Raw genomic sequence first — 25,903 nt, forward strand, 5'->3', positions numbered from 1 at the left:
ATATGTGAATTTTATGGGTATAAAATATAACTCAAGAAATCTGGCCCAGTCGGCATGGCTCAGTGGATGAGCGTAGACCAGGGGTGGGCAAACTTTTTGACTCGAGGTCCACAATGGGTTCTTAAACTGGACTGGAGGACCGGAACAAAAGCATGGATGGAGTGTTTGTGTGAACTAATATAAATTCAAAGTAAAGGAGCGGAGGGGAGAGCAAGAGAACCGGATAGAACAGCCGGATCCGGCCCACGGGCCGTAGTTTGCTCACGGCTGGCGTAGACCTATGAACTAGGACAGTGATCGGCAAATCGCGGCTCGTGAGCCACATGTGGCTCTGTTGACTAATGAGTTTGCCGACCACTGAACTAGGAGGTCATAGTTCAATTCTCAGTCAGGGCACACGCCCAGGTTGCGAGCTGGATTCCCATTGTGAGGCGTGCAGGAGGCAGGCAATCAATGATTCTGTTTCATCATTGATGTTTCTATCTCTCTCTTCCTCTCCCTTCTTCTCTGAAATCAATTAAAAAGAATTTTAAAAAAACTGCTAAACAAACAAAGCAAGTAAAACAAACAAGACAGGATCTAGGAAGAGCCTTTGGAACTGGAAGTCAGCCAATATGAGAACCGCTTCTACAAGTTTCCCAACAGGTGGCCAGGCCAGTTCTTTTCATTAACTCCAGAGAGCCAAGCTGCCTAGAGACTCAGTTCCCCGGACTGCACCCAGCCCCAGCACTTCCTGACAATGCGGCCTCGGAGTAATGACCTGTATCCCTGGGCAGTTTCCTCACTTGGACAGCAGGAGAGATAACAGAACCTGTATCTGAGCTTGCCCTGAGGATGGAGAGATAATACAGATGAAGCATTTGGAACAGTACCTGAAGCACAATGAGTGCTCAGTACAGGTTATTGTTATCATTTATTGCTATTATCATTACCATGGTTACACCTGCTACTACTGTTATTTCAAAGTTGCTTTCCAAAGTTATCTCCTGATCACATTATGCTGCTGATTAATGCTTTCAGTGACTGGCCATCGTTTCTAGAATGAAGTTCAAACTCTACAGAGCACCCATCATTCATGCCTCCCTCTGAGCTCCTGGGCTGGTTCCTGAAACCACAGCAGGGTCCTGGCTCGTGTTATTCCCTTTGCCCTTCTCCTGACTCTTTTCCGAGTGAATTCCTGCTCACCCTCCAGCATCGAGCCCACTCCTCAGAAAATTTCCCTGCCGCTCACACTGCCCACCTGCTGTCACTCTGCAGATCCAGACGCCATGGCCCAGAGGCCTTTGGTTCACAGCCCTTCACACGGTTGGTAATTTACATTTACTTGGAGATCACTGACTTGAGGTCTTGCCCTGACTAGACCAGAGTCCATGAAGGCAGGGACTGGTTACTTTGTGCCCATTTGCACCATGCCCCCGACACCAGAGTGGCTGACAAATATTTATGGAGTGAATGAATGAACGCATGCCTGTTCCCCTGTTGTCCCACTCTGTGTATAGTGCCAGTCCCAGAGGCCCTCCCACCACCAAATACAGTACCTTGTGCCTCTGTGTCTTTCCTGACACCGACCCTTCTTCTGGAAGTAACACACGTGCCCCTGAGCCAGTTCCCCCATCCCGGCAGCACGCATGTTGTAAGGAATGACATATGTTTGCCTGATCCCCTCATCATCATGCTTGTTCAGCTTTGGGTCCCAGCTCCTTCCCGTCTATCAACCCAACATTTATTAAGCAGAGACAGATCCACTGAATGTAGTTGGCTAATGCCCAGTGCAAAAATCAGTGATGGTGTGTTCTTCTTTACCGTAAACGTTTTCCAGGAGATCGCGAGTGAAGCTCCTGAGCTGACTCTGGGGGAACAGCGTGGCTCCTGCATGGTCAAGGTAGACAGTTCCTGAGAGAAAGCACAGGATAAAGCTGTGGTTATCTTTCAGTGGTTTCCCACTCCTTGCACCTAGATCTGGTTTATGTGAGCGTGAGCAGTGCCCACGGGATGCGTTTGGGCATAACATCAGGCCACTCCTATCTCCCAGCCTCTCGATGTGCTTCTTAACCCAATGCAGACATGAGCAATGGAAGAACTGCACTTTCAATGTTAACGAGCCTGAGAGTCTTCCTGATTAACCAGCTCTCTTAGGAACCTGGGAGTGTTTCTCACACAAAGGAGGAGCCCAACAGACGGCTCTGGTTAATGACCCTAAAGCTAGTTCACCTTCTGACTCACACCCTCCTGCGGTGTCTGTGCAGCCTCGCTGGCCTGGAGCCCTGATTCTGCTTTCCGTGGTGAATTCTACATCTCTCTAAAGCTTCGAGCGCTTCAGAGAATACTAGTAACTTACATGATCTTTCCAGCCTCTTTCACAAACAAGAAAGGCAAATTAGATGAGAGTAAGAGGTTTACCATCAGATAGTCAAGATCAAAAGGTTGGATAACTCACTGCATGGGTGAAGGTGTGGGAAAACAGGCCCGCTGGTACATGGCTGGTAGGAAGGCAAATTGGTAAAACTTCTTTTTTTTAAATATATTTTTATTGATTTCAGGGAGGAAGAGAGAGGGAGAGAGAGATAAAAACATCAACAATGAGAGATAACAGAACCTTACCTACTGGGGATCGAGCCCTCAACCCAAGCATGTGCCCTTGACCAGAATCGAACCCAGGACCCTTCAGTCCACAGGCCAACAGCTCTATCCACTGAGCAAAACTTCTTTATGGACAGCAATTTGGCAATATTGGTAATACTTTAACATGCAATCTCTCTTTGACCTATCAATTATTCTATCTTATAAATAACCGTGCTCTTATGAAATGGGCTGTCTATGAGGATATTCCTTTCTGATCTTTGTCAATACAGTATTGTCTGCTATAGACAAAGATCAGAAATGACTTAAATGTTCATCACCATGTATTTCAAATAAAGGATTATTGTACACCCATCTGGTACTTTAAAAGTACTGATAGGGAACAAACTCTGAAACACATTTTCCAGAATATACAATGTAAATAGATCCATTCATTTTCTTTCCTAACTATCCTGGCTAGAACCTCTGGTGCAATGTTGAATACCAGTGGTGAGAACAGACATCCTTGTCTTGTTCCTGATTTTAGGGAGTAAAGCTTTCAGTTTTTCACCATTAAGTATGATGTTAGCTCTGCTTATTTGTTTATAGATGGCCTTCATCTGGTTGATTAAGTTTCCTTTTAGTCCTAGTTTATTGCATGTTGTTATCATGTAAATGTATTATCTAGTTCAGAAAATTATTGTTAAAATCATGTTCTCTTTAAGTGAAGATTCAGTTATACAAAATTACATACCAAAAGAAAGGCTTTCATCCCCCCAGGCACTGGGGAAGATGCTCGTGTGAAGCCCAGGACTCATGTAAAACCTGAGGGGGTGCTGAGGCAGCACCACTTTGCCCACAGACTTCTGCAGGGCCAGGAAGCCATTTGGGAGAAGGCTGCACTGGCCTTTGGTCCAGAACCTCATGTTGCAAAACTAACTAGAGATCTAAATCAGCTAGAGATCTGCTCTTAGGAGGTCAGCCAGCACAGTGGTTAACAGTGCAGAATCCAAGTCAACCAACGTTAACCGAATCCTGCTAGTCATTCTGGGTCCCTGCTAGCCATTCTGGGTCCCTATTCCTTCATCTGCAAATGGGATGAAAGTTAAATAAGTTGGTGTATGACAGGGCCCAGTCCAGTGCCTGGCACACATGCCACAGGGTTCAGCTGTTCTTAGAAGAAGGCATATTACCCCAAACCAACTGGCATTAGGTCTTCAAGAAAGGAAATTCCAGTGTCTCTTCTGGGTCATGCTCCTTCAGCTCTCAGTTCCATCAATAGTGGCCATCAGCAAGCACCCTGAAGCTTCAAGAAGCACTTGAACCACGTCTGTATATTGAATATGCTCCCTTTACCAAGACAAAGAAATTCTCATCCAATTGATTAGGCAAAATATTTCAGACTTGAAGGTTAAGCATTTAAATATCCAGAACTACCACTTAACCAGACAAATTCTCAAGCCTGCAGAAAATCTATGGGGTGATGGGGAAGGAAGAAGAAGTAAAAGTTATATTATTTTGGCTTGTTTTGTTTGTTTGATTTTCCTCTGCCCTATGAGGGGGTGAAGGGGAGTGGAAATGTTCCAAAACTCCTAGTGGTGGGAGGGGTGAGTTTAGTCCACAAAAGCCTACTTCAATCATAATGTAGAGAAAATGCTGGGACCCTGCACTAAGTAGATAAATAAATAAATAAATAAATAAATAAATAAATAAGGATGCACACAACACTACCACAAGTGCAGATAGTCCCCAACTTATGATGATTTGACTTAACAACTTTTTTTTACTTTATGATGACATGAAAGCGATACACATTCAGCAGAAACCATACTTTGAATTTTGAATTTTGATCTTCTCCTGGTCTACTGATGTGCAGTACCATCTTCTCTTGTGATACTCAACAGTGGTAGTGAGCCATGGCTCCCAGACAGCCATGCCATCGCGAGGGTGAACAACTGATGCCCAACTGTGGGTTAATGCAAGTGTTCTGAGCACATTCAAGGTAGGCTAGGCTAAGTTAGCTATGGCGTTCAGTAGGTGTATTCAATGCATTTTCCACTTAGGATATTTTCAATTTATGATGGGTTTATCCAGAGGTAACCCCACAGTAAGGGTAGGAGCATGTGTACAGTAGATGTTAAAGGGGCTCTGAAGCCCAGCCTGAAATCTTGGCTGTCACATCCAAATTATGAATTTGAAGGGGAAGGTGCTATTCCTTAAAGGACAAGAGTGAAACAAGGAGGTGCCCAGAGAACACAGCTCTACCTTTTTTTGGAGGGGTGGGGGGTTGGGTCAGAGCTGGAGGAGATTAAGGTGCTAAAATAATTACTGACTAAATGACTACAGCCTCTGGGACTTGCTTCAAAAGGAAGGGAAACCTCCCTCCCTCCCTCCCTCCCTCCGCACCTGTGGGTGTTCAGTGTACCAGTCTATTTCGGTGGGTAGGAGATTTCTATAATAAAAACGCTCAGGGACAGAAGGTGAAAGCAGAGGGACAATGGCTGTCTGTCTCCCGCAGGTGAATGTGCCGCTCTCAATGGGGAGGGAGAGGAGCAGGCCGGCCAGAAGGCTCGCCTTCCGCCCGAGCCTCCCCCCTTAACTACAGACTGGGACACGCAAAAAGCAGGCCACACCCCTCAAAGCCCCCAACGGGGGAAAAAAAAGTCACTAACTGAAACCTCAGGAAATAACCCAAAGAGCTGGAATCAGCTACCCGATTAACGAAATGTACGTGGTTGGTGTCCTGCCCCAGGGAGGCGCAGTGACCAAATGTTCACTAAAACAAGTATACCTCATCCGGGTGCCGGCACCACGACCTGCCACTGAACTTGAGGACCAGCCCTGCTCCAGGGCTCCAGGAAGCACCTCACAAGGTCTCTAGCAAAAGGGTCAGTCCTACCCTGCAGGGCAGGGCGGGGCGGGGCGAGGCGGGGGCGCCCGCTTTGCAGTAACGCGCTGGGAACCGCCACAGGGCCAGATCGGGGTTGGTTTCACACTTAGCCAGCCTGTTCCGCCTTTCAGAACTCAAAGGCACCCCGACCTTGAGTCCAATTCCAGGCTCGCCTTGTACCCAGCGCTCAAAGTTTACAGTTTGCGCCGAAACCGGTTTGGCTCAGTGGATAGAGCGTCGGCCTGTGGACTGAAGGGTCCCGGGTTCGATTCTGGTCAAGGGCACGTGCCTTGGTTGCGGGCACATCCCCAGTGGGAGGTGTGCAAGAGGCAGCTGATCGATGTTTCTAACTCTCTATCTCTCTCCCTTCCTCTCTGTAAAGTATCAATAAAAAATATTAAAAAAAAAAAGTTTACAGTTTGCTAATTCTTCCAGTCCCCACCCCCTAGCAAGCTGGGGGCAGAGGCATTGTTCTAACGTGAGAAAAAGGAGGTTTCGAAAATAAAAGCTGCCTGTGAGCTATCTCAGCGGACTGGAACGCAGCTTTGGGGCGGGGGACCCCGTCCAGCGGCCGCAGCCTCGGTCTTCCAGGCGCACTGACCGCCCACGCGGCGCTCCCTGCCCGGAGGAGCATCCGACAGCCCGGGCCACTGGACATTCCAGCGTTTTGCAGCCCCGCTTCCAGTTGGACCTTTAGAGTCGGCAGCCTCGACGGCAGAATCCTAAGCCCTGTTCGCGGAGGGTGGGGACCGGTGAAAAGGTTCTAGGTTGGCCCGATACCCCTGGAAAGTCTACGAGGCAAGAGTAGCAAGAAGTCCCGGGGCTGCAGGTGGGACCTCAGGGAGCCGTGTCCACGCAGCAGATGCGAGGGCAAGTCCTTCCAAATCTTTCCATTCAAAATGCGCCCCAAACTAGGTAACGCGCTGCCACCTGGAGCAGGAAACTCCTTAGAAGCCGCGGGCCCACTCCACCCCCCAACCCCTGTCGCCCGCCAGCCCCGCGCAGGTGCCCCGCGGCCTCACCTGCCAGGCGCCCGAACTCTCGTGCCCGCAGCTCCCGCAGGCCGCGCTGGCCGTGGCCGTAGCCGTAGACTAGGGGCTGCGCGCTCGCCTCCCGGAATCGCTCGAAGGCCAGCAGTTCGGCCCCCGGCAGCGCCGCCCCATCGGCCATGGCCCAGGCCTGCCCGCCGCGCTGTCCGGGCGGCCGGGCCCGGGGAGAGCGGGCCCACGAGGACTCCGCCCGTCGCGCCCGGGCCGCGCCCCCACGCCTCCGCCCCGCACTGGCCCCGAATCCCGGCGATGGGCGGCGCGTCTGGGACGGGCCGGGCTGGCCTGGGCCGCGCTGACTCACGAAGTTTCACTTCTTTCCTGCCTTTTCCCACCTGGGGCCGGGGTAGAGCATGCCCGTTTCTGTTGTCGCTTAGAACAGCGTCCCCACGGAGCTCACGGAGCTGCCCGGACACGGAGTGCTACGTTCTCCTTATGTGTGTCCCACGGGGAGGCCGGCGAAAGAAGAAGCAGATTGCATTTTCTGCTCGGCATCCTCGTAACCCTCCCCGCGGACTCCGAGCTCCTCACAGCTCCGCGGACCGTCGCTCTCCGCGGCGGGATTCGGTGTGCGGGGCAGGGCGTTTGCAGGGACTTCCCCGGTGGCGCTCCCCGGAGGAGCGTGTGCTCGCAGGTCCTGAGAATGCGGCTGACAAAGGGGGGCGGAGGGGTAAGATTGGAGATGCACGAGGTTGGTTAATAAAGTCCGAACCCGGTAGCCAGGAGGAGACCTGGATGAGAGCGCCTGTCCCTTTCCGGCCTCGCGCCTACATCCGGGATTCCGGGGAACAGAGCGGGATTCCGGGGAACAGAGCGGCTGGTCCCGGGACACTATTGCGACAAGTGCGGAGGGCAGGCCAGAGTCCCGTTCAGGAAGTGTGGGGCCGGGCTCGGGGCGGGCGGTCAGGTGCCCGAAATAGGGCCCAGGTGTGAAGTAGGGGGCCTATCAGGGAGTGGAGTGAAAGGGGCCCAAGTCCGGGGGCCCTGGTGAGGTGCACGGTGTGGAACCACGTTGGGGGGGGGGGGGGGGACGGGGCAACGTGCTGCAGTCCTAAGGAAGGGATTCAGATGTGGGCCGGGTTGGGGAACCCGATGTGGGGGCCCAGGAGTGGACCACTGACTCTGAAAACACCGCGGTGGGACGAGATGGGAAGGGTGCCCGTGTCCAAAACAAATGGTGTGCGCTGCAGCCAGGCCCACAGGGGGCCCAGCCTTTGCCTGTACAAAAGCGCAGAGACGCCCTGGCCCGCGGAGCTCAGGTGGTTGAGCGTAGTCTCTGGCACAGAAGGGTCGCCGGTACCATTCCCAATCAAGGCATATACTGGGTTGCAGGTTCAATCCCCGGTTGGGGTACGTGTGATGCCCATCCCATCCTTTTCTGATACCTTCTGGTGATACTTCCAGCAAGAACTTTGGGTTCTGATGCCATCTTGGCCCCTATCCCCACTGCACTTCCTCCTGTAAATGACTTCCGACAACGATAATGAAAGCTGTTATGGAGCTGTCCCTGTGTACCAGGAAGGGCACTCTTACCTGTACTAATGATTCAACAAATAAGCAGGTATATGAGAAAGAGTAACTTGCTCAATGGCACACAGAAGAAAATGGAGAGTGGGGGCGGGGAAGCTCCTCCCAGCAGCGTCACTGTGTGTGGTAGAGGAAGAAGGTGGGGCAGGTTTGGGGGCAGGATTTGAAAGGCTTTAAGCCAGGCTAAGGGACTGGAATTTTATTCTGAAGATTTTTAAATGATTTGGCAGAACAGTCTAATGGCGATGACCTGGGTGGATGGGGTGGGGAGAAGTGGGCGCAGGGAAACCAGCTGCAACTTCTGGCAACTGTCCAGCCTTGAATCAGTAAGATGACACAGGCTTTGTCAGGGGCATTCACTCAGCATTCCCTGGGTAGCTGCTCCCTGCTAGGAACACACCAGGTGCTAGGAAGACAGCAGTCCACAACGCAGCCTCTGGGAAGGACATGAAGGAGATGGGTCAGCAGTCAGATCACCCCTCCACGCTGCAGAGTGCTGGAGAAGGGCCTTCAGCAAAGGTGGGGCTGAGGTGGTGAAAGCCTCCCCACCTGGGACTCCAGAGGGTCCTGGAAGAGGAGGTGGGGGACGAAGGGCAGCACTCATGTGCAAAGGCCTGGAGGTAGAAAGGGCTCAGAAAATTCCAGAAGCAGGAAGTTCAATGCAGCTGAAGCACAGACTGGTTGTGTGGGGATGAGGCGAGGCGGGAGGACGAGCAGTGAGTCAGATTGCAGTGCAGGAAGACACCAGGAGTCCTTCAGGTCAGCGACTGCGACCGTATTGTCGGACCCCCTGGCAGCATGAGCAGGAGCGTGGGTGAGGGAGGATGCAGGCAGCACTGTCCTGCAGAGACTGGGCAGAAGTCTTAGTGAGGAGCAATGAGGGCCTGATCAGAGGCCCAGAGGGTACAGAAGTGATGGAATTCAGAGACAAAAGGGGATGGAGGGAAGACTGGCTCAGGGTGACTGGGTGGATGCAGGGAACAGGGGCTCAGGCATATAGACAATGTGAAGCTCAGTCTAGGACAGTGGTCGGCAAACACATTAGTCAACAGAGCGGCAAACTCTCTTAAGTGGAGATTCAGGCCCAGAGCTCAGGAAGGGCAGTGTCCAGGGTTGGAGACACAACTTATGGGAGGGGTCATCCCAGGAGCTGGGGTGTGTTCAGGGAGAGGGCAGAGCCCTGGGGATAGCGATTTTTAAAGGGTCCTGGCCTCCAGTCACTGGTTGGTGAGAAGGTACGAGGTGGGAGGAGCCACAGGAAAGTGCCTTGGCAGCAACTAAGGCTGAAGTTAGGTGATATGAAGTGTTATTTCGGTGGGGAAGGCAGTCCATTATAATTGCCAAGTCTCTCGAAGTGAGGAATGGTAGAGGTTTTCCCACTGGCTTACACCCCCAGGCCTCGTGACCATGGAGGTAGCTGGGGGCCAAAATTATGATGGATTAAGTTTCTTGCCAACTAATTGGGATGGGGGTGGGGTGAGGGGTCAGAGGAGGCCGAATTTGGCTTGGATAATGAAATTAATCTAGTACTTCCTGCTAGAGTGAAATGCATCCCTCCCTCTCAGTGAGAACCTGCTGACTGCATATTTGGGTACCTGAGGAATCAGAAGCAGGCCGCACAGCTGGGATCAGTGAGAGAAAGCAACAGAGCAGGCTTCTCCTCAAAGCCTGCAGAGTCCAAGCTCTGGTGCAACGACTGGAGAGCAGGGGAGAGAAAAATCGGAAGCCCAGTAAAACTCCTCCCCAAGTGACAGGCCTTTCCTGTGGATAGAAGCTAAAAGGGCAGCTCCGAACCAAGACATGGTTGGGAACAAGGCTCCATTATATCGAAGCCCATCATGTTCAAAACAACAAAACCCCGTAGGAGGCAGATCATAGGAGAGGTGGGTGGACCCGGAGCAGGGATCTTCCTGAGGCTGTTTTTCTGGGGATGGGCTCCTCCCTGTGTTGTTCAGGGTAAGGCCACCCCCCTTCCGGGTCCCTTTTGTGTTGACTCCTTCCTCCTGCTCTTTGCCCTCTAGCTCTTTATGCCACCAAGATTGGGAACGGATCTGACAATATGCTATTTACTGACTGGTGGATTACACTGGACAATGCTTCCTCCGCCAGCCAGCCATCTATGTTGTCAAACTTACCCTTGAATTCACCAAATATTTGACAACACACCGTGCTAGATGCTGGGGAGAACAAGAAAGCAAATCTGATGCCCAGGGGTTTAGGCTTTAGTGGGCTTGGATAGTGGGCTTTCGTGGGGTGCCTGCCCGATTTTGCTTTGGAAAAACACGCAATCTAGAGCTGCCATGTGGTCCTAATGGAACCCACCCAGCCTCCAGCTCCACAACAGTAATCTCATGACTCTTGCTACATCAGATGGGCCCTCAATGGGTGGTTTTCTCCTGCCCACTATGATTAGTTCAGGATGTTCAGGTCAAGTAAAGCAAGGGACTTTAATGTTTAAAGGTTTATCAGTAGGCTCTTTGATATGAGCAAGGAAATCTGCCACTTCAGGGGCTGCTTTTCATCCATGAAGGAGGGCAGCCTTAGAAGAAAGCTGACACATGGAGAAGACAGAGCTGAGAGAGCTAGAGAAAGGGAAACAGTGCCTTAGCCAAGCTATACCTGAACTTTGCCCTACCACTGGAATTTTTCAGTTATATGAGCAATTATTCCCTACATCATTTTGAGACAAACTTTCTTACCACCAAAAGCATCTAATCGACACAGCTTAAGACATAAATAAAAGATAGGAATGACAAATGCCATAAAAGAAAATGATAATAAAATACTATGGAATTCAGAGAAAGAATACTTGAAAGGGGGATTAATAAAAGCCCTATGAAGGCAACATGGGCTGAGCTTTATTGTAATAGCAACAGATACGTTATTGCTATCTTATCTATCCAGGCCCTGGGCTAGTGTTTTTCATGCACAGGCTCATTTAATCCTCAAAACAATCCTACAAGGTAGTTATTTTTTACAAAATGACACTAACATTTGTGCTTTCTTCCGAAAGTACCTTAATTCTCCGCTGAGCACGTGACCACCTGCAATTAAGATTTCATTTCCCAGCTTCTCTTGAGATATGGCCACAAGACTGAATTTTGGCCACAAATATTTAGCAAAGTTGTGTGGACTTCCAAGAAGTTGTTACAGTGAGGGGCAAGCCTTCTCTTATGCCTTCCTCCTTTCTGCTGGCTAGAATACAAAGATCACGGCAGGAGGCCAAGCAGCCATTCTGGATCATAAGGAAGCCACACACTGACACTGCAGACAGCAAAGAAAAGAGCCTGAATCCCCTGGTCACTGGAAGTCTCCCTGCCCATCCTTGTCTGCCTACCTTGATTTTTTTTTTTTAATATATTTTTATTGATTTCAGGAAAGGAGAGGGCGGGTGAGACAGAAACATCAATGATGAGAAAGAATCCTTGACTGGCTGCCTCCTGCACAACCCCTACTGGGCATGTTTCCTGACCCACAATTTAACCATGACCTCGTGGTTCACAGGTCAACGCTCAACCACTGAGCCACATCAGCCAGGTTACCTTGATTCCCTTTGAGAGAGAAAACAACCATCATACACCAGAAAGAACATTTTGCATTTTACTGGGCTTACCCTCAGTTACAGCCAGTGTGAGACAGGATTCAAACACATTTCTGATTCCTTAAATCCAGTTCCAGCCCTCACACCGAGGTTGCCTTGAAAAATCACATAGATTTGTGCAAGTAGGTAGAAGGCCGTGCATTCCTCTTAAACAACCCAGGATTTTCTATGATGGGTAAGATTTCCAATTTTAAAAAGAGGGATTCTGCTCTTTTATTTCACTCCTAAATCTGCTGTCTCCCTCTAATTCCCACATCTCCCCTTTGGAATCAATAACCAACTCTGCTTCCCTGAGGCTACTGGGAAGACAGGGACTTGGCCCCTTGCTGTCCAGGGTAAGCATGTACTTGGAATAGCGAGTCACCTCTCCTGCATCTCGGAAAGATGTATAGGTTCAGAGACTGAAACTGCTTAGGCTGGTGCTTGGCATCAACCTGAACTTTGTGCTGTGCACCAAGCCGTGAATTGAGATAGCAGGGTAACAGGGAAGGGCAGGCTGGAGATTCTGAAATAGTCCTCGGCTTCTCCGGAGCAAATTTCCAAGACTATCTTTTTGCTTTAGCATTACAAATGACTACCACAGTTCAAAGGGTGCTCCTTCGGCAGATTACAGCCTGAGTGTGTTAAATTCAACGCAGGCTGCCCACCTGTGCAGCAAGTCCTCTGAATGCTTACTGAACTGATTACCCGGAGCAGTGGTCGCCAACTGGTGGTCCAAAAGGTTGGCGACCGCTGACACAGAGGATTACTGAGGAAGATGCTTCAGGACAACTTGGGAAAGCTGTCTATAAGCTCAGCTAACAAAACAATAACCAGCCATGGATTCATTTCTACAAGAGTAGGCCTGTTCTCAGGGAAATTTCAGGGATTGAATTCTGTGCTGGAAAGGGCTCGGAAGGACTGAATCTGCTCTGGAATCCAGCATGCATGGGATCTGAACAACTCCCCGAGTGCCAGTGGGTGAGAGGCTCAGCTCCTTCAGCTGATAAGCAGGGACACAGCAGTTCAGGGAGTCCTGCCTTCTGAGGTTGGGAAGCTCAGATGCTCACTGCCTTGGTGCATGCGCACACACACACACACCCAAGAAACAAGTAAATACAGACCCAATTGTCTAGAACTGCAATATGGGTGCCCACTAGCCACATGTGGCCACTGAGCATTTGAAATGTGGCTAGTCGGAATTGAGATGGGCCCTAAGTGTAAGATGCACTTTATATTGTACAAAATATAATCAATAATCTTTTATATTGATATGTTGAAATGATACTATTTTGGATACATTGGGTTAAATGTGTCATTAAAATAAATTTTACCTGCCCTAGCCAGTTTGGCTCAATGGACAGAGTGTCAGCCAGAGGTCTGAATGGTCTCAGGTTCAATTCCAGTCAAGGGCATGTACCTCAGGTGCAGGCCAGATCCCTGGCCCCAGTCAGGGTGTGTACAGGCAGCAACCAATAGATGTATCTCTCTCACATCGATGTTTCTCTGATGTTTTTATCTGTGTCTCTCTCCCTCCCTTCCACTCTCTCTCAAAACCAATGGAAAAATACTTTAATACTAGAGGCCGGTGCACACATTCGTGCACTGGTGGGGTCCCTCAGCCTGGCCTGCACCTTCTCGCAATCCGGGACCCCTTGGGGGATGTCTGACAGCCTGCAAAGATCAGCCGAAATCCGCAGTCTGACATCCCCCTAGGGATGTAGTAGTGCACTAAGTGGCAGGCGGCTGGGGAGGAGCCCGTGCTGCTCCACTCATCCTGGCCCCGCTGCGCCTACCGCCACCACCGCTGCCACCACCTGGGAAGCTCACTGAGCGGTGCTCCCGCTGTGGGAGCGCACTGACCACCAGGGGGCAGCTCCTGCATTGAATGTCTGCCCCTGGTGGTCAGTGTGCATCATAGCAACCGGTCAACAGCTCGTTTGGTGGCTTTGGCTTTTATATATATAGATTAAAAATTGAAATATTTTAATATTCCCTTCAAAATATCCAATGGAATAAAATATCCTTGATTCCATGTCCCAAGAGGATCAGGGCAAACCTCCACTCTCGCCTGAGTCTTCCCACTACCTCTCATACTCCCTCTTTTTTTATAAACCCTCATCCGAGGATATTTTTCCCATTGATTTTTAAGACAGAGTGGAAGAAGGGGAAGGGGGGGGGGGAGAGAGAGAGAGAGAGAGAGAAACATCTACGTGAAATAGACACACTGACTGGTCACCTCCTGCCCCGTATATGCCCCTACCAGGGCTGAGGAACCTGCAACCAAGGTATGTGCCCTTGACTGGGAATCAAACCCAAGACCCTTTGTGTGCAGGCCACTGAGTCACACTGGCCAGGGATCATCTCACCCCAACTTCCAATTCCTATATCCACCTCCCAAACCTCAGCTGGCACACCCAACCTTCTGTTTCTCTCATCTTCTTCCCTCTGCTCCCAATACTCATTCTTCCTGGGGACATCCTTTACTCTCATGACTCATTTGTGACTTCACATAAAATCAAATGATTCAGAACTTGACTTTTTAGCCCCTTCATCTATCAGATTAAATGTTCAGGTATTCTGCTTTAAGTCAAACCCTAAAAGAAGAACCCATCTACTTTTAAAGAATGAAAGAAATGGCTGGCTACACTTCAAACTCCCAATGGCCTGCCAAATTCCTAGAATGGTTGGTGTGTACTGGGAAAAAGGGGTTAAGACCACACTTTGTGTGGTCTATTTACAAAAACTGTTTTTAAAAAAATTGAGTAATCTGGCTTTCATCTCTTTTTTATTTTCTGTCCTCCCTCTGAAGAAGATAATTAATGATATGTCCCAAAGAGGGGCATATGAAAAGAGAAAGGCAAGTTCAATCATGAAGAAAGAACAGAGTTCTTATCTGAAATATATGGATGCAGGTCTGAATTCCGAAAGGTATGGGTAAGGTCCTGAGGGTGTCTGTATATATAACAATTTTGAATAGAGTCTGAAGCTTTCATCAGATTTCAAAGAGTCTGTGATACAAATTAATATACTCCTACAGGACTTACAAATGAAACGCCATGAAATTATGAAGACAGATGATCCATTTACATGACTTAAGGATTTTAAGACACTAATGATTACATGCTTGTAGTCATTAAGTCCATTACAGGGCACCTCTGTTTACTTTGTATATCTTCACAGTATGATCTTCACCACAACTTGCAAAATGTAACCACTCAGGGCCTTCTGCTTCCTTCTGCTCAGTTTTTCCATTACAATTCTTCCAGCATAATTTTTTGATAGCAAGTGTATGGCTTTGGCTAAAACAAAGACAGAGAAAGCATTAAATAAATGTATTCTATGACTAAAAAATATTTTACTGGGTGCTTACCTACATGTAATTTAACTAGTATACTCTTACTATTAATATTAACATATATGAAATCAAAACCTGAAAATCACAATGTACAGGTTTTAAAATACCATCACTAATTTTTTAGTAATTTTATTCTAACCTTGAAAACATCTTTTACTTAATTACTGATCAAGGATACCACCAAAAGTACAAGAAATAGATAATAACTTTCCATCAAATTTTAATGATCAGTGGAATTCATGACATGGCTATTAAGATCAGCCTTTCAGATAACTTTACTAAATGTGTTTAAGAATTTCAACTCTGCAACATATTCTAGATTATTTTATTCTTCTGATATTGCCAGAAGCCAGTTCCAGCATGTCATAATTGCAAGAGTTTCATCAAAAGGTTGATGGAACTTGGGGACTCAACAAGGGCTAAGTCACATATGTTATCGCCTGCTGGAGAATGGCTAAAGGCATTTCCCCAAACCTGAAAAGGATGATTGTTTGCTGCCAGAAAGCTCAGGGCATCTTAATCTACATGTTATTGCCTCCTACTGGCCAAACACCTGAACAGCCGCAGGCAATTCCCCAATCTGACAATGCTTCTGTAGAAACCTTACCCTTTGATGTGTATATCTCCACCTTGCCTTAGGACAAATTGTGTTAATAAAAAGCAAGGGGTCCTGAGACAAAGAGAACTTAGCTCCGTTAGCTAGGCTCCTCTGACCCCCAATGCCTTTCAAAATTATCTTTTGCCTCTGGACTCTTACTTAAGTTACACACAGCCTTTCTCCAGATTGCTAAACCCTTCTTAATGCTGGAACAAGAACCCCGGCATGACACCCCTATTGACATGGATGGACTCTTACTCACATATTTACTGCTGGGTAAGGAAGGATAGTAAATGATTTAATAAACTCCCCAGTGAAAGAACCTTGGTCTTTAATGTGATCTTCAAGTGCATGACCTTGAGCAAGATGCTCATATTAATGCCCACTCCCACCCCCAAGGCAGACCTACAATGCTCCCAAACATAGACTATTAATAAATATCTATGAAAATATATCCTCTGTAAATTTAACCTGCATATTAGGCATCCAAACCAAGAAGGAATAAAGTGAAAAACTTATATTTTAAGGCAGTAAACGTGAAAATGACAGAGCACACAAATTAAGACTTTCAAATACTGAGAGTCCCTGTCACCTGATGCACTCTCAGGTACAAAAGTAGGACTACAGGTTAATCTTGAAGTCTGAGACATTTAAAATCAGCACACCAGAAGCTATGCCACTATATAACTGAGCCCTTACGAGTGGCCCCTCTGGGAGGTCACACACATCTCCACAGTGCTGCTGTGCCTCAATGCTTCCTGAAATCCTTCTAAAGGAAATGCTTCCAGTTTCATATTATACAGGCTATGACTCGAGTACAATCAGTGATAGCTCATCTTTGCGTGAGGATGGATTTGATTACTAAAAACAGTTAAGTCATTTGGAGATGAGCTTTAAATGTGTAATCTGTAAAGATAATATGCAAACAAGCAATTCGTTCAAGCGAATTCTTAAAAACAGAGTTAACAAACATCTATTTCAAGAGATATACCACACAACAGAGGGTTACCACTCAGTGGTAAGCACTACAAATACAGATCTGTGTCCTCCTCCATGCAAACATGGCATAAAATGTGTCACTAAAGATTTCATGATTTCTATCTAGTCTGATGGAGGCAAAAAATAGGAAAAAAATACCTTTGGCTTGTTTCCACACAGGGGGCCCAGTCATTTACTTCTGGAACTTGATTAGTCTTTTTCCAGGTGTATAAACAAATCCTTCCACACTCTAACCCTACTGCAACAATGTACCTGTTTTTGAGGGAGGGAAGGAAGGCAGCTATTAATTTAGCAAGAATTTCTGTTATCTCAACCATCACTCTAAAGTAGCTCCTCAGTGTTCCCAACCACCCCACATCTACAAAGGTCTGTTTAAAACCACCAGCCCAGAATATGGGGCCTTGCCGTACTGTGCCCTCAAGGGGCCTCCTCTTCACAGAGGGTGCCCACAGTTTTACCTCTGTCCTCCACTGGCAAAGCCCAAGAACCAGTGTTTCTCTGGCCAGCTGCAGGGGCCCCCATTCTGCTGAAGGCACTTATTACACAGAAAGTACCACAGTCCTGAATTTGGTGAAATAAGAACCTTTGAGCCACACTCCCAACTTCCCTTTCGCCACGTTGAATATCAGCAAGTTCTACCAATTTAAAAATTCTTATGAGAAACATAAACATTATGAAAAAAATATCAGCTCAGAAGCTAAGAGCCCATAAGTGTAGGAGGGCTACAAATTGAAACCAATGAAGCCCTGGCAGAGACTAACCGTTGGGACAGGTTAAGCACCGGGCAGACGCTGACAGCTGTGACAGACCCACCCACGTCCAGGACGGAGGAGCAGGGGCCGATGCTGTGTTCGATGGCGTCATCGCTGGAGTCGCACTCACCCCAGACAACCACCTAACACAAACAGATCAGACTCTGTAAAGCTTTCTCTTTGCAAGGTTTCCAGCAATGCATCAGAGAGTTTCAATGACATAGATATGCAAAATAACTGCTCTGGCAGTCAAAAAAATTCAGCATTTACATGTGTGTTCCAGGACTGAGGAGCACTTTAAGCACCACAGAGAAGCCACAGTGTAGCAGACACAAGTTGCTGAGACCTCAATAACCTACATGTGCCACCCAAAGATGGACTGTCCCTGCCAGGGGGTGATCTGGCATGCTCTTCACACTTGGAAGTTCTGATCCAGCGAGATTCAATTGATCCTGTCCTCACTGAGGGGCTCAGGCACCTGCCCAAGAAGTTACCACAAAATGTATAGGGACCAATCAAGTCCCTGGTTCTTCCTCTACATCACCCACTGCTCAGGGCATCAGCCCAGCTGCGGGGTAACCTTGAGGATAACCCACATAAGACATGAGGTTTCCCTGGAAGCTTACGCCTGAAGGGGGTGTGACTGGTCAAAAAGAAGTGGAGAGGGAAGTGAAGCAGATAATAATTGCAAAATGCAGGACCAAAGCAAGATTATGAGTAGAAGGCTCTGCCCAAACAAGTGGAAGAGCATTTCTGAGCATGTGCAGTGGATGATGCCTAGTCTGTTTCAGCCCTGGCGTATCCCTGAAAGCCACAGCTGGGCCATCTCCTACTGGGCATGACTGTAGAGGGCAGGACAGCCCTGCTTCCTGGGCAGCTAGCAGAGCACAGGAAATAAATGCCAGGGAAGAATTAAATAGGAGTGAACAGAAGTGAAGGTCTGAGGGAAAGCATTTCAGGAGTTGACATGTCAGCGTCTCACTGCCCACGCTGGCCCTGAACTTCAGTAATTTGTACCATGACTAGGACTGGTGAGGGCAGGGAAAGGAAACACTCCCTGGTCTGCAAGCACCACAGGAAAAGGAAATCAAGAGTACGAAACAGAGGAAAGACCAGGAGCCAGGTGAACATGCCTCAGAGAACAAGGGTGAGGGTCCTGGTCAAGAACCCATTGCTAGCTAGCTTACTCTGGTTTCTGGAAATATTGGATCACACACACACACACACACACACACACACACACACACACACACACACCCCACTCTCACTACTGAATGAAAAGGTAATAGTCATTCGTTATAGAAAACATTTCATTCATAAAAACATGAAAAAGAAAAGTAGAAACTTTTTCCCCATATGCCCCTTGCCCTGCTCCTGCTCTCTTCCTTTCTTAGTCTTGATCCACTTCATTTATTACTTTTCTCCCACTGGGGCCACCTGATGCAGGCCGTGTAAGAAAGATCTTCTCATATTTGAGATTTCAGAGAAATGTACTCTATAGCATTTAACAAGAAGATACTTTTTTATGCATGTATATGAAAAACACAGAGGAAATATATAAATCGGTTTTTAAAAGTTGTATCAGAAAGTCAGGATTATGTGGTTTCTACCCAAACATACCTGTAACAATATTATTTTACATTTGAAAACTATTAAGTTAAAAAATAATTACCTTTTTGTCTCGGCTTCCAGTGAAGAAAAACTTGCTATCAGGACTCCAATCACAAGACCAAATAATTCTACTGTGCACAGCAGTGACTTTGTTGGTGAAGGCGAAGAGACTGAAAATTGGGTCTGAAAGAAACACACAAGCACTACTCACAAAGCAGAGAATGCTGGTATTTTGCCTGTTAAAAAGCTATGTGTAAGTGCCATGTACATCATGCAATTTAGTATTCAATTTCCAAATGCTGACTTTTGCAACAGACCATGGCTAGGCAGCTGATCCCTTGCCAGAGACTATGGGAATACTGTTATTTTTCTAGTAGGGAATGAGTTATATTGACAAATGTCTTCCAGGCACTTAGCTAAAGGTCCAGTTTATGCCTATGGAAGAAGCCGGAAGCAATTCAATCTTATTTGGGAAGTAGCCAGATTTGTATATTAAGCTATGGGAAAAAGATTAATGCACCCTTAAGTAATTTTTTAAAAACCCAAACTTAAAAAAAAAAATTTCCCTTGTAAGATTTAAATGTAAGCTAATGTCTAGTCCTTATATGGACTAAACCTAAAACATATAACTGTTTATGAGGAGGAAAGAAGAAGGTATCTATTAATCCATAATCCACAAAGATTATGGATTAATCATAATCAATGGATATGTTACTGGTATCACTTTAACTTTTTAAAAAGTAAAGGTTGCATGTTAGAAGTCACTAGTTATTTGCAAGAGCAATCAGTCTTTTCTCACACTTACTGCCGGTCTGTGTCACAGTCCCTGGTAGTCTCTAAAAGACAAGAAACCAAGGGGCTAAAACTGTCACAAGATCAAACTGCATGCAGATTGCGTCAATGGAAAAATTTAAAGTAGGAGTAAACAACAGATATTTACACACTCTCAAGATTTTACCCAAAGAAACTGGGGAAAGAGGAATGGCCACTGCTGAAAGCACACAAAGCCTTTTTTTCTTTTCTTTTTTTTTCAATTTATGTCAGGCTCAGTAGAGAATGCAGGTAGATGTGTTAACATCTTGCCCAGGGGCCATGTTATCCACAGATGGATGCTTAAAACACCCTTCCCAATGATCCATGACAGGAGAGGGTAAGAAAGGGTAAAGATAATGGTCCTTCTAAGTTTCATATTTAACTGTATCTTCATTATTCCTACCCCATAAATTCCTAGCTTGGACTATGCCATCCATTTGGTTTTATGGTGGCATTCTATAACCATCTGCAAAATCTAAATTTTCTGCATACAGATTTTTATTTCTTTCACTGAGATGTCTGAACACATGCCATCCTGACTACATAGTCACAAAGAAGTCAATCCAAAGGCCACCTGCATTTAACTTTTACAAGGAAGGCCGAGTCGGCTTCAGTTACTACAGAATTTTGAAAGACTGCACAACAGTGAGACTCTGCCTTTCACCTGTTGTTATTTTTTTCTTTTCTTCACCCAACAGCTGCTCAAGGTGGACAAAATGGATAGAACTGTCTTCCTACTCATCTTCCCAATCAGACTGTTTTTACCTAACTCAGGTGAGATTGTGTCCTGCCTTCGCCACAGTGACCAGGTCCGATCTCTGGAAACAGCTAGTAAGAACTTGTCATTAGGTGAGAAGGCCATCTGTGTGACAGTCAGGCTGTGGAAAATCAGATTCTGCACCTGTTTCCAAGATGAGGTGTTCCAAAGAATGATGGCTGCATGCTCTTTCTTAGCTGCCTATAGGACAGAGATGAAACGATAGTTTAAAAACATTCACTTCTAGTCAATATGGAGTAACAGGGATCAGATTTACTCTCTTGTGTGAAAAAATAAAAAATCCAGACAAAGTATATGAAAACGATGGCACTCCAAAACCGAGCTATCTGGAAACAAGAAACACTCAACCCTGAGAGACAAAATGAATCAGAGTGGTGGGGAGGGGGCAGAGAACATCATCAAACTCTATGACAACTTCAAGCAGTTAAAACACCGGTTTAACTAGAATCCCCGAAATGGGTGAGAAGAAAAAGTACTTAAAAAGGTAATGGCTGAAAATTTTCCAAAATGGATGAAAACAATAAACCTACAGATCCAAGTTCAAGAAAACCCAAGCACTAGAAACATGAAGAAAACTATACCAACAATAATTAAATTGTTTAAAACCAGCAATAAATATGAAATTGCAGTTGGGGGGAAGAGGGGAGAGCCATTACTGAGGAACAAAGACAAGTTATAGCGGACTTGTGAGAAACAATGCAAGTCAGAAGAAAATGGAGCATCATTTTAATATACAAAAGAAAAACCAACAATTCTTTCCCCACCATAAATAACATTCAAAAATGAAGAAATCTATTTTTTCCAAACAAAACCTGAAAAAATAAAATTCATGACTAGCAGAATTGCATTACAAAGAATGTTAAAGAATATCATTTAGGCATAAGGCAAATGATATCCGATGGCAATTTTTTTATTATTTAAATCTCTATAAAAGATAACTGGTCAAAACAAAAATAATAACAATATATTATGGGATTTCTATGAATAAGTAAAATGTACAATGACAATACCACAAAGTAGGGGGAAACAAAAGTATACTTCTGTAAAGTTCTTAAATAGTACATAAAACAGTGCAACATTACTTCAAGGTAATGTGGTAAGTTAAAGATGTATTGTATACTGTAAAATGTAAAACCAGTAAAATAACAAAACAGCCCTAGCTCGTTTGGCTCAATGGATAGAGCGTCGGCCTGTGGACTGAAGGGTCCCAGGTTCGATTCCAGCCAAGAGCACATGCCTGGGTTGCGGGCTCGATTCCCAGTAGGGGGCGTGCAGGAAGCAGCCAATCAATGATTCTCTCTCATCGTTGATGTTTCTATCTCTCCCTCTCCCTTTCTCTCTAAAATCAATAAAATATATTTAAAATAAAATAAAATAAAATAAAATAAAATAAAATAAAATAAAATAAAATAAAATAATATAACAAAACAAAAAGTTATATCTACTAACCAAACAGAATAAAGTAAAATCATAAAAAGTAATCAATTAATCAAATATAACTAAAATGGAACAAAAAATAGATGGATCAAGTAGAAAACAAATAGTAAGATGACAGATTTAAATCCAACCATATAAATTATGACAGTAAATGTAAAGGGTCTAATAAGATCCCTATGAAAATGAGATTATCAAGATGAGTAAAAAAGCAAGACCCAACTATATGCTGCCCCCCCAAAAAACCCACCTGAAATAAAAGAAAATAGCTTAAAAGTCAAATGATAAAAAAGATATAATTCAAGCACAATTCAAAAGAAAGCTGAAGTGACAATATGAATAGCAAAGTAGATTTCAGAGTATAATATATAACCAGAAATTAAGAAGAGCCAATTAATCAAGAAAATCTAACAACCAAAATGTTTTTACGACAGTTTCAAAATACATAAAGTAAAAATTGACCGAATTGCAAGGATTAAAAATCAAATGCACAATTATAGTCAGATATTTCAAAATGCCATTCTCGATAAAACTGAAAGGATAAAGACTTGAATAATACTATCAACCATCTGACCTAGTTCACATTTTCAGAACACTCTACCTAACAGAAATATAATCCATTCTTTGCAAAATGAAAACGAAAACTTACCAAGATTAAATTTTAAGATTCAAACCATATTTGTTCTCTGACCACAATGAAATGAAATTAGAAATCATCAACAGAAAGATAACTAGAAAAAGCTCAGCATATGGAAACTCAATTCTACATTTCAAAATAAACTATAGGTCAAAGATGAAATCAAAGTAATATTAGAAAGTATTTTTAATTGAATGAAAATGAAAACACAACGTATTAAAATTTGCGGAATGCCTCAAAAACAATGCTTAGAGGGAGATTTATAGCACTAAACATGTGTGTTAAAACACACACAAAAAAACACAACCCAATATGGAAAAAATAAGTTAGACTTCACCAAATCATACAACGTCTGCTCTGTGAAAAACACTCTTAGGAAAATGAAAAGACACTGGGAATTATCTATGACTGACAGTGCCCAAAGCTAAAGACAAATTAGCTGCTCAGTAGCAGCACAACTATCCATGCTACTAAGCCCCATTCTTCCCACAGGCCCCTGTAACCGAAGTACTGTTAGTACCACTTTCACAGAGGGGACAAGCAAGGGGGTGGAGCAGGAGGCACAGCAATCTCTTACGATGCCTCTCAATACCGACCAGTGGCAAGAAGACACAGCAAAGGCAGGGACAGTGGGCCATCCAGATGGGCAGCTCTCATCATGCTTAAAACAAGTAAATACATTTTAGAAAAGTTAGAGGAATGTGTGGGTGTGAGACCCTTCAGACAATCCTCCATAAACATTATTTCGCTCCACATCATGTGGATAGATTACGAACAGTGAGTTCAAGATCGGCCGGTCTCCCAGGCATATGTCTGGAGTACACTATTCTGCAGTTGCATGCTGGGGCTAGCTGAGCAGGCCACCACCCTGCCTCACTGGGACTCGGGTGGAGGAGCTCCATTCACTTAGGTCTGTACTAAGAGTGTCCTCGAGAAACCATCAGATGGAGTGCTCTCGAGTTTCACCTTTATATTCCCATGTCTCCGGGATTCAAATTATTTTTAATGTATCATATTTTTAGGTCTCATATTAACTTATGAATTTTTGAGTAGGGGCATAAATCAGTTCAAATCAAGTATCCTATCTAATAAAAGAGTAATATGCAAATTAACCATCACTCCGCTATACCCACAAGTCACGCCCACCAGCCAATCAGGAGCAAATATGCAAATAAACCCTACCAAGATGGCTACAGCCACAGAGAGCAGGAGGAAGGCTTGGGTTTCCCCGGCAATGGAGGAAGCCAAGCTTTCTGCCTGCCCTTGCCAGCCTAGGCCTCCACTCAAGGCTACAAAGTTTCAATGACAGAAGATACATAAACTCAAACAGAAATGGCGGCAGCCATGGAGCTGGAAAGAGCAGGAGGCTAGGGTTGCCCCCAGTGATGGAGGAAGCCAAGCTTTCCGCACACCCTGGCCGGCCCAGGCCTCCGCTTAAGGCTACAAAGTTTCAATTATAGAAGATACAAAAATCCAAAAAAAAATGGCTGCCACCTTGGAGCAAGCAGAAGGCTTGGCTCCGCTCCAGGCTACAAAGTTTCAATTGTAGAAGGTAAATAAACCCCAGATACCAGGGCCTCCGGTTGGGTCGCCAGGGTGCGTGGCCAGCCTGCAAACCACCACAGGCCCCTCACCCAGGCCACCTCATGCCCCAAGGGAACCCCCACCCTGATCCGGAACAACATTCAGGGAAACCCAGCTGGCCCCCACCCATGCACCAGGCCTCTATCCTATCTAATAAAAGAGTAATATGCAGATTGACCATCACTCCAACACACAAGATGGCTGCCCCCATGTGGTCAAAGATCCTGCCCCCATGTGGACACAAGATGGCCAGGAGGGGAGGGCAGTTGGAAGGGACCAGGCCTCCAAGGGAGGGCAGTTGGGGGCGATCAAGCCTGCAGGGGAGGGCAGTTAGGGGTGACCAAGCCGGCAGAGGAGGGAAGCTGGGGGCAACCAGGCCTGCAGGGAAAGGCAGTTGGGAGGGACTCAGGCCTGCAGGGGAGAGCAGTTGTGGGGGACCCAGGCCTGCAGGGGAGAGCAGTTGGGGGGGACCAGGCCTGCAGGGGAGGGCAGTTAGGGGTGACCAGACCTGCAGGGGAGGGCAGTTAGGGGCAAACAGGATGGCAGGGGAGCAGTTAGGCATCAATCAGGCTGGCAGGGGAGTGGTTAGGGGGTGATCAGGCTGGCAGGCAGAAGCGGTTAGGGGCAATCAGGAAGGCAGGCAGGTGAGCAGTTGGGAGCCAGCAGTCCTGGATTGTGAGAGGGATGTCCGACTGCCTGTTTAGGATCGGGCCTAAACAGGCAGTCGGACATCCCTCAAGGGGTCCCAGATTGGAGATGGTGCAGGCTGGGCTGAGGGACACCTCCATCCCCCGTGCACGAAATTCGGGCCTCTAGTTTAGGAATAAAAATGTGCAGCTGAAACAGACTTAAAATGCAACTACAAGCTTTTGATGAAACAGAAAGAAAAAGGGACTGAGAGAACAAGATTCAGAAAGAGCAGATACCAGGGCCGTTCATACAGTGTTCTGACTAAAATACTACCAATCTAACGACTCAAATACCTGTGACCAAGTAGAGTAAAAAAGTAAAATTCCCCTACCTTACAAGCTGAGGCAAGCAGAGTCTTTGAATTGTTACAAGCAACACAAAACAACTCGTAACCATGTCCATATCTAAAATTTAAAACGAGAAAATACATGACCCCCGTATTAGTAAATATCGTCATACTGAAAAGTTTTAAAACGTGCAAAGAATAACATCAACCTCTCTAGCTAACATACAGTTCTTTTAAGGAACATTAAATTTCTGCCCAGGAAAACATTTGGGGGAAAAACAGAGACTGGAGAAAAATGTCAACGTCCTAGAACTAATAAAACTTATTGAAACAGTAAGATTAAAATAAAAGGTTTGGCTGGCCAGAGTTGGCTCAATTGGTTGAGCATCATCCTATACATTGAAAGGCTGTAGGTTTGATTCCCAGTCAGGGCATATACTTAGGTTGTAGGTCTGTTTGATCCCAGTAGATTTTATGGAAGGCGACCAATCAATGCTCTCTCTAAGCATGTCCACGGGTGAGGACATAAAAAAAAAAAAAAGGAAAAAGAAAGCCCTTAGCTTGTTTGGCTCAGTAGACAGAGTGTCGGCCCTCGGATTGAAGGGTTCCGGGTTTGATTCTGATAAAGGGAAAGTAGGTTGCAGGCTTATCTCCAGCCCTGGTTGGGCACAGGCGGGAGGCAACCAATAGATGTGTCTCTCTCACATCGATGTTTCTCTCTTGGTGTCTCTCCCCCTCCCTTCCACTCTCTCTAAAAATCA

General features: G+C 46.1%; 2 protein-coding genes across 3 annotated transcripts in view; both read right to left on the minus strand.

The window, feature by feature from the left end:
- The window catches only part of MOCOS (molybdenum cofactor sulfurase), a 44,603-nt gene extending 37,905 nt beyond the window's left edge, over positions 1–6,698 (minus strand). The window contains exons 1-2 of the mRNA XM_080683417.1: positions 6,472–6,698; positions 1,804–1,893 (exon numbers count right to left, since the gene is read on the minus strand). Of these exons, the coding sequence (XP_080539543.1) occupies positions 1,804–1,893; positions 6,472–6,619 (238 nt within the window). The 5' untranslated portion in view covers positions 6,620–6,698. The remainder of the gene's footprint in view (positions 1–1,803; positions 1,894–6,471) is intronic.
- Positions 6,699–11,609: 4,911 nt separating this feature from the next.
- The window catches only part of ELP2 (elongator acetyltransferase complex subunit 2), a 39,176-nt gene continuing 24,882 nt past the window's right edge, over positions 11,610–25,903 (minus strand). For both annotated transcript variants that reach the window (XM_080686601.1, XM_080686602.1), the window contains exons 17-22: positions 25,188–25,260; positions 20,499–20,691; positions 18,982–19,103; positions 17,319–17,452; positions 16,696–16,809; positions 11,610–14,904 (exon numbers count right to left, since the gene is read on the minus strand). In XM_080686601.1, coding sequence (XP_080542727.1) covers positions 14,748–14,904; positions 16,696–16,809; positions 17,319–17,452; positions 18,982–19,103; positions 20,499–20,691; positions 25,188–25,260 — 793 coding nt within the window. In that variant the 3' untranslated portion in view covers positions 11,610–14,747. The remainder of the gene's footprint in view (positions 14,905–16,695; positions 16,810–17,318; positions 17,453–18,981; positions 19,104–20,498; positions 20,692–25,187; positions 25,261–25,903) is intronic.

This window comes from Plecotus auritus (assembly GCF_963455305.1).
Source record: "Plecotus auritus genome assembly, chromosome: 8".
In the NCBI taxonomy this organism is placed as follows: Eukaryota; Metazoa; Chordata; class Mammalia; order Chiroptera; family Vespertilionidae; genus Plecotus; species Plecotus auritus.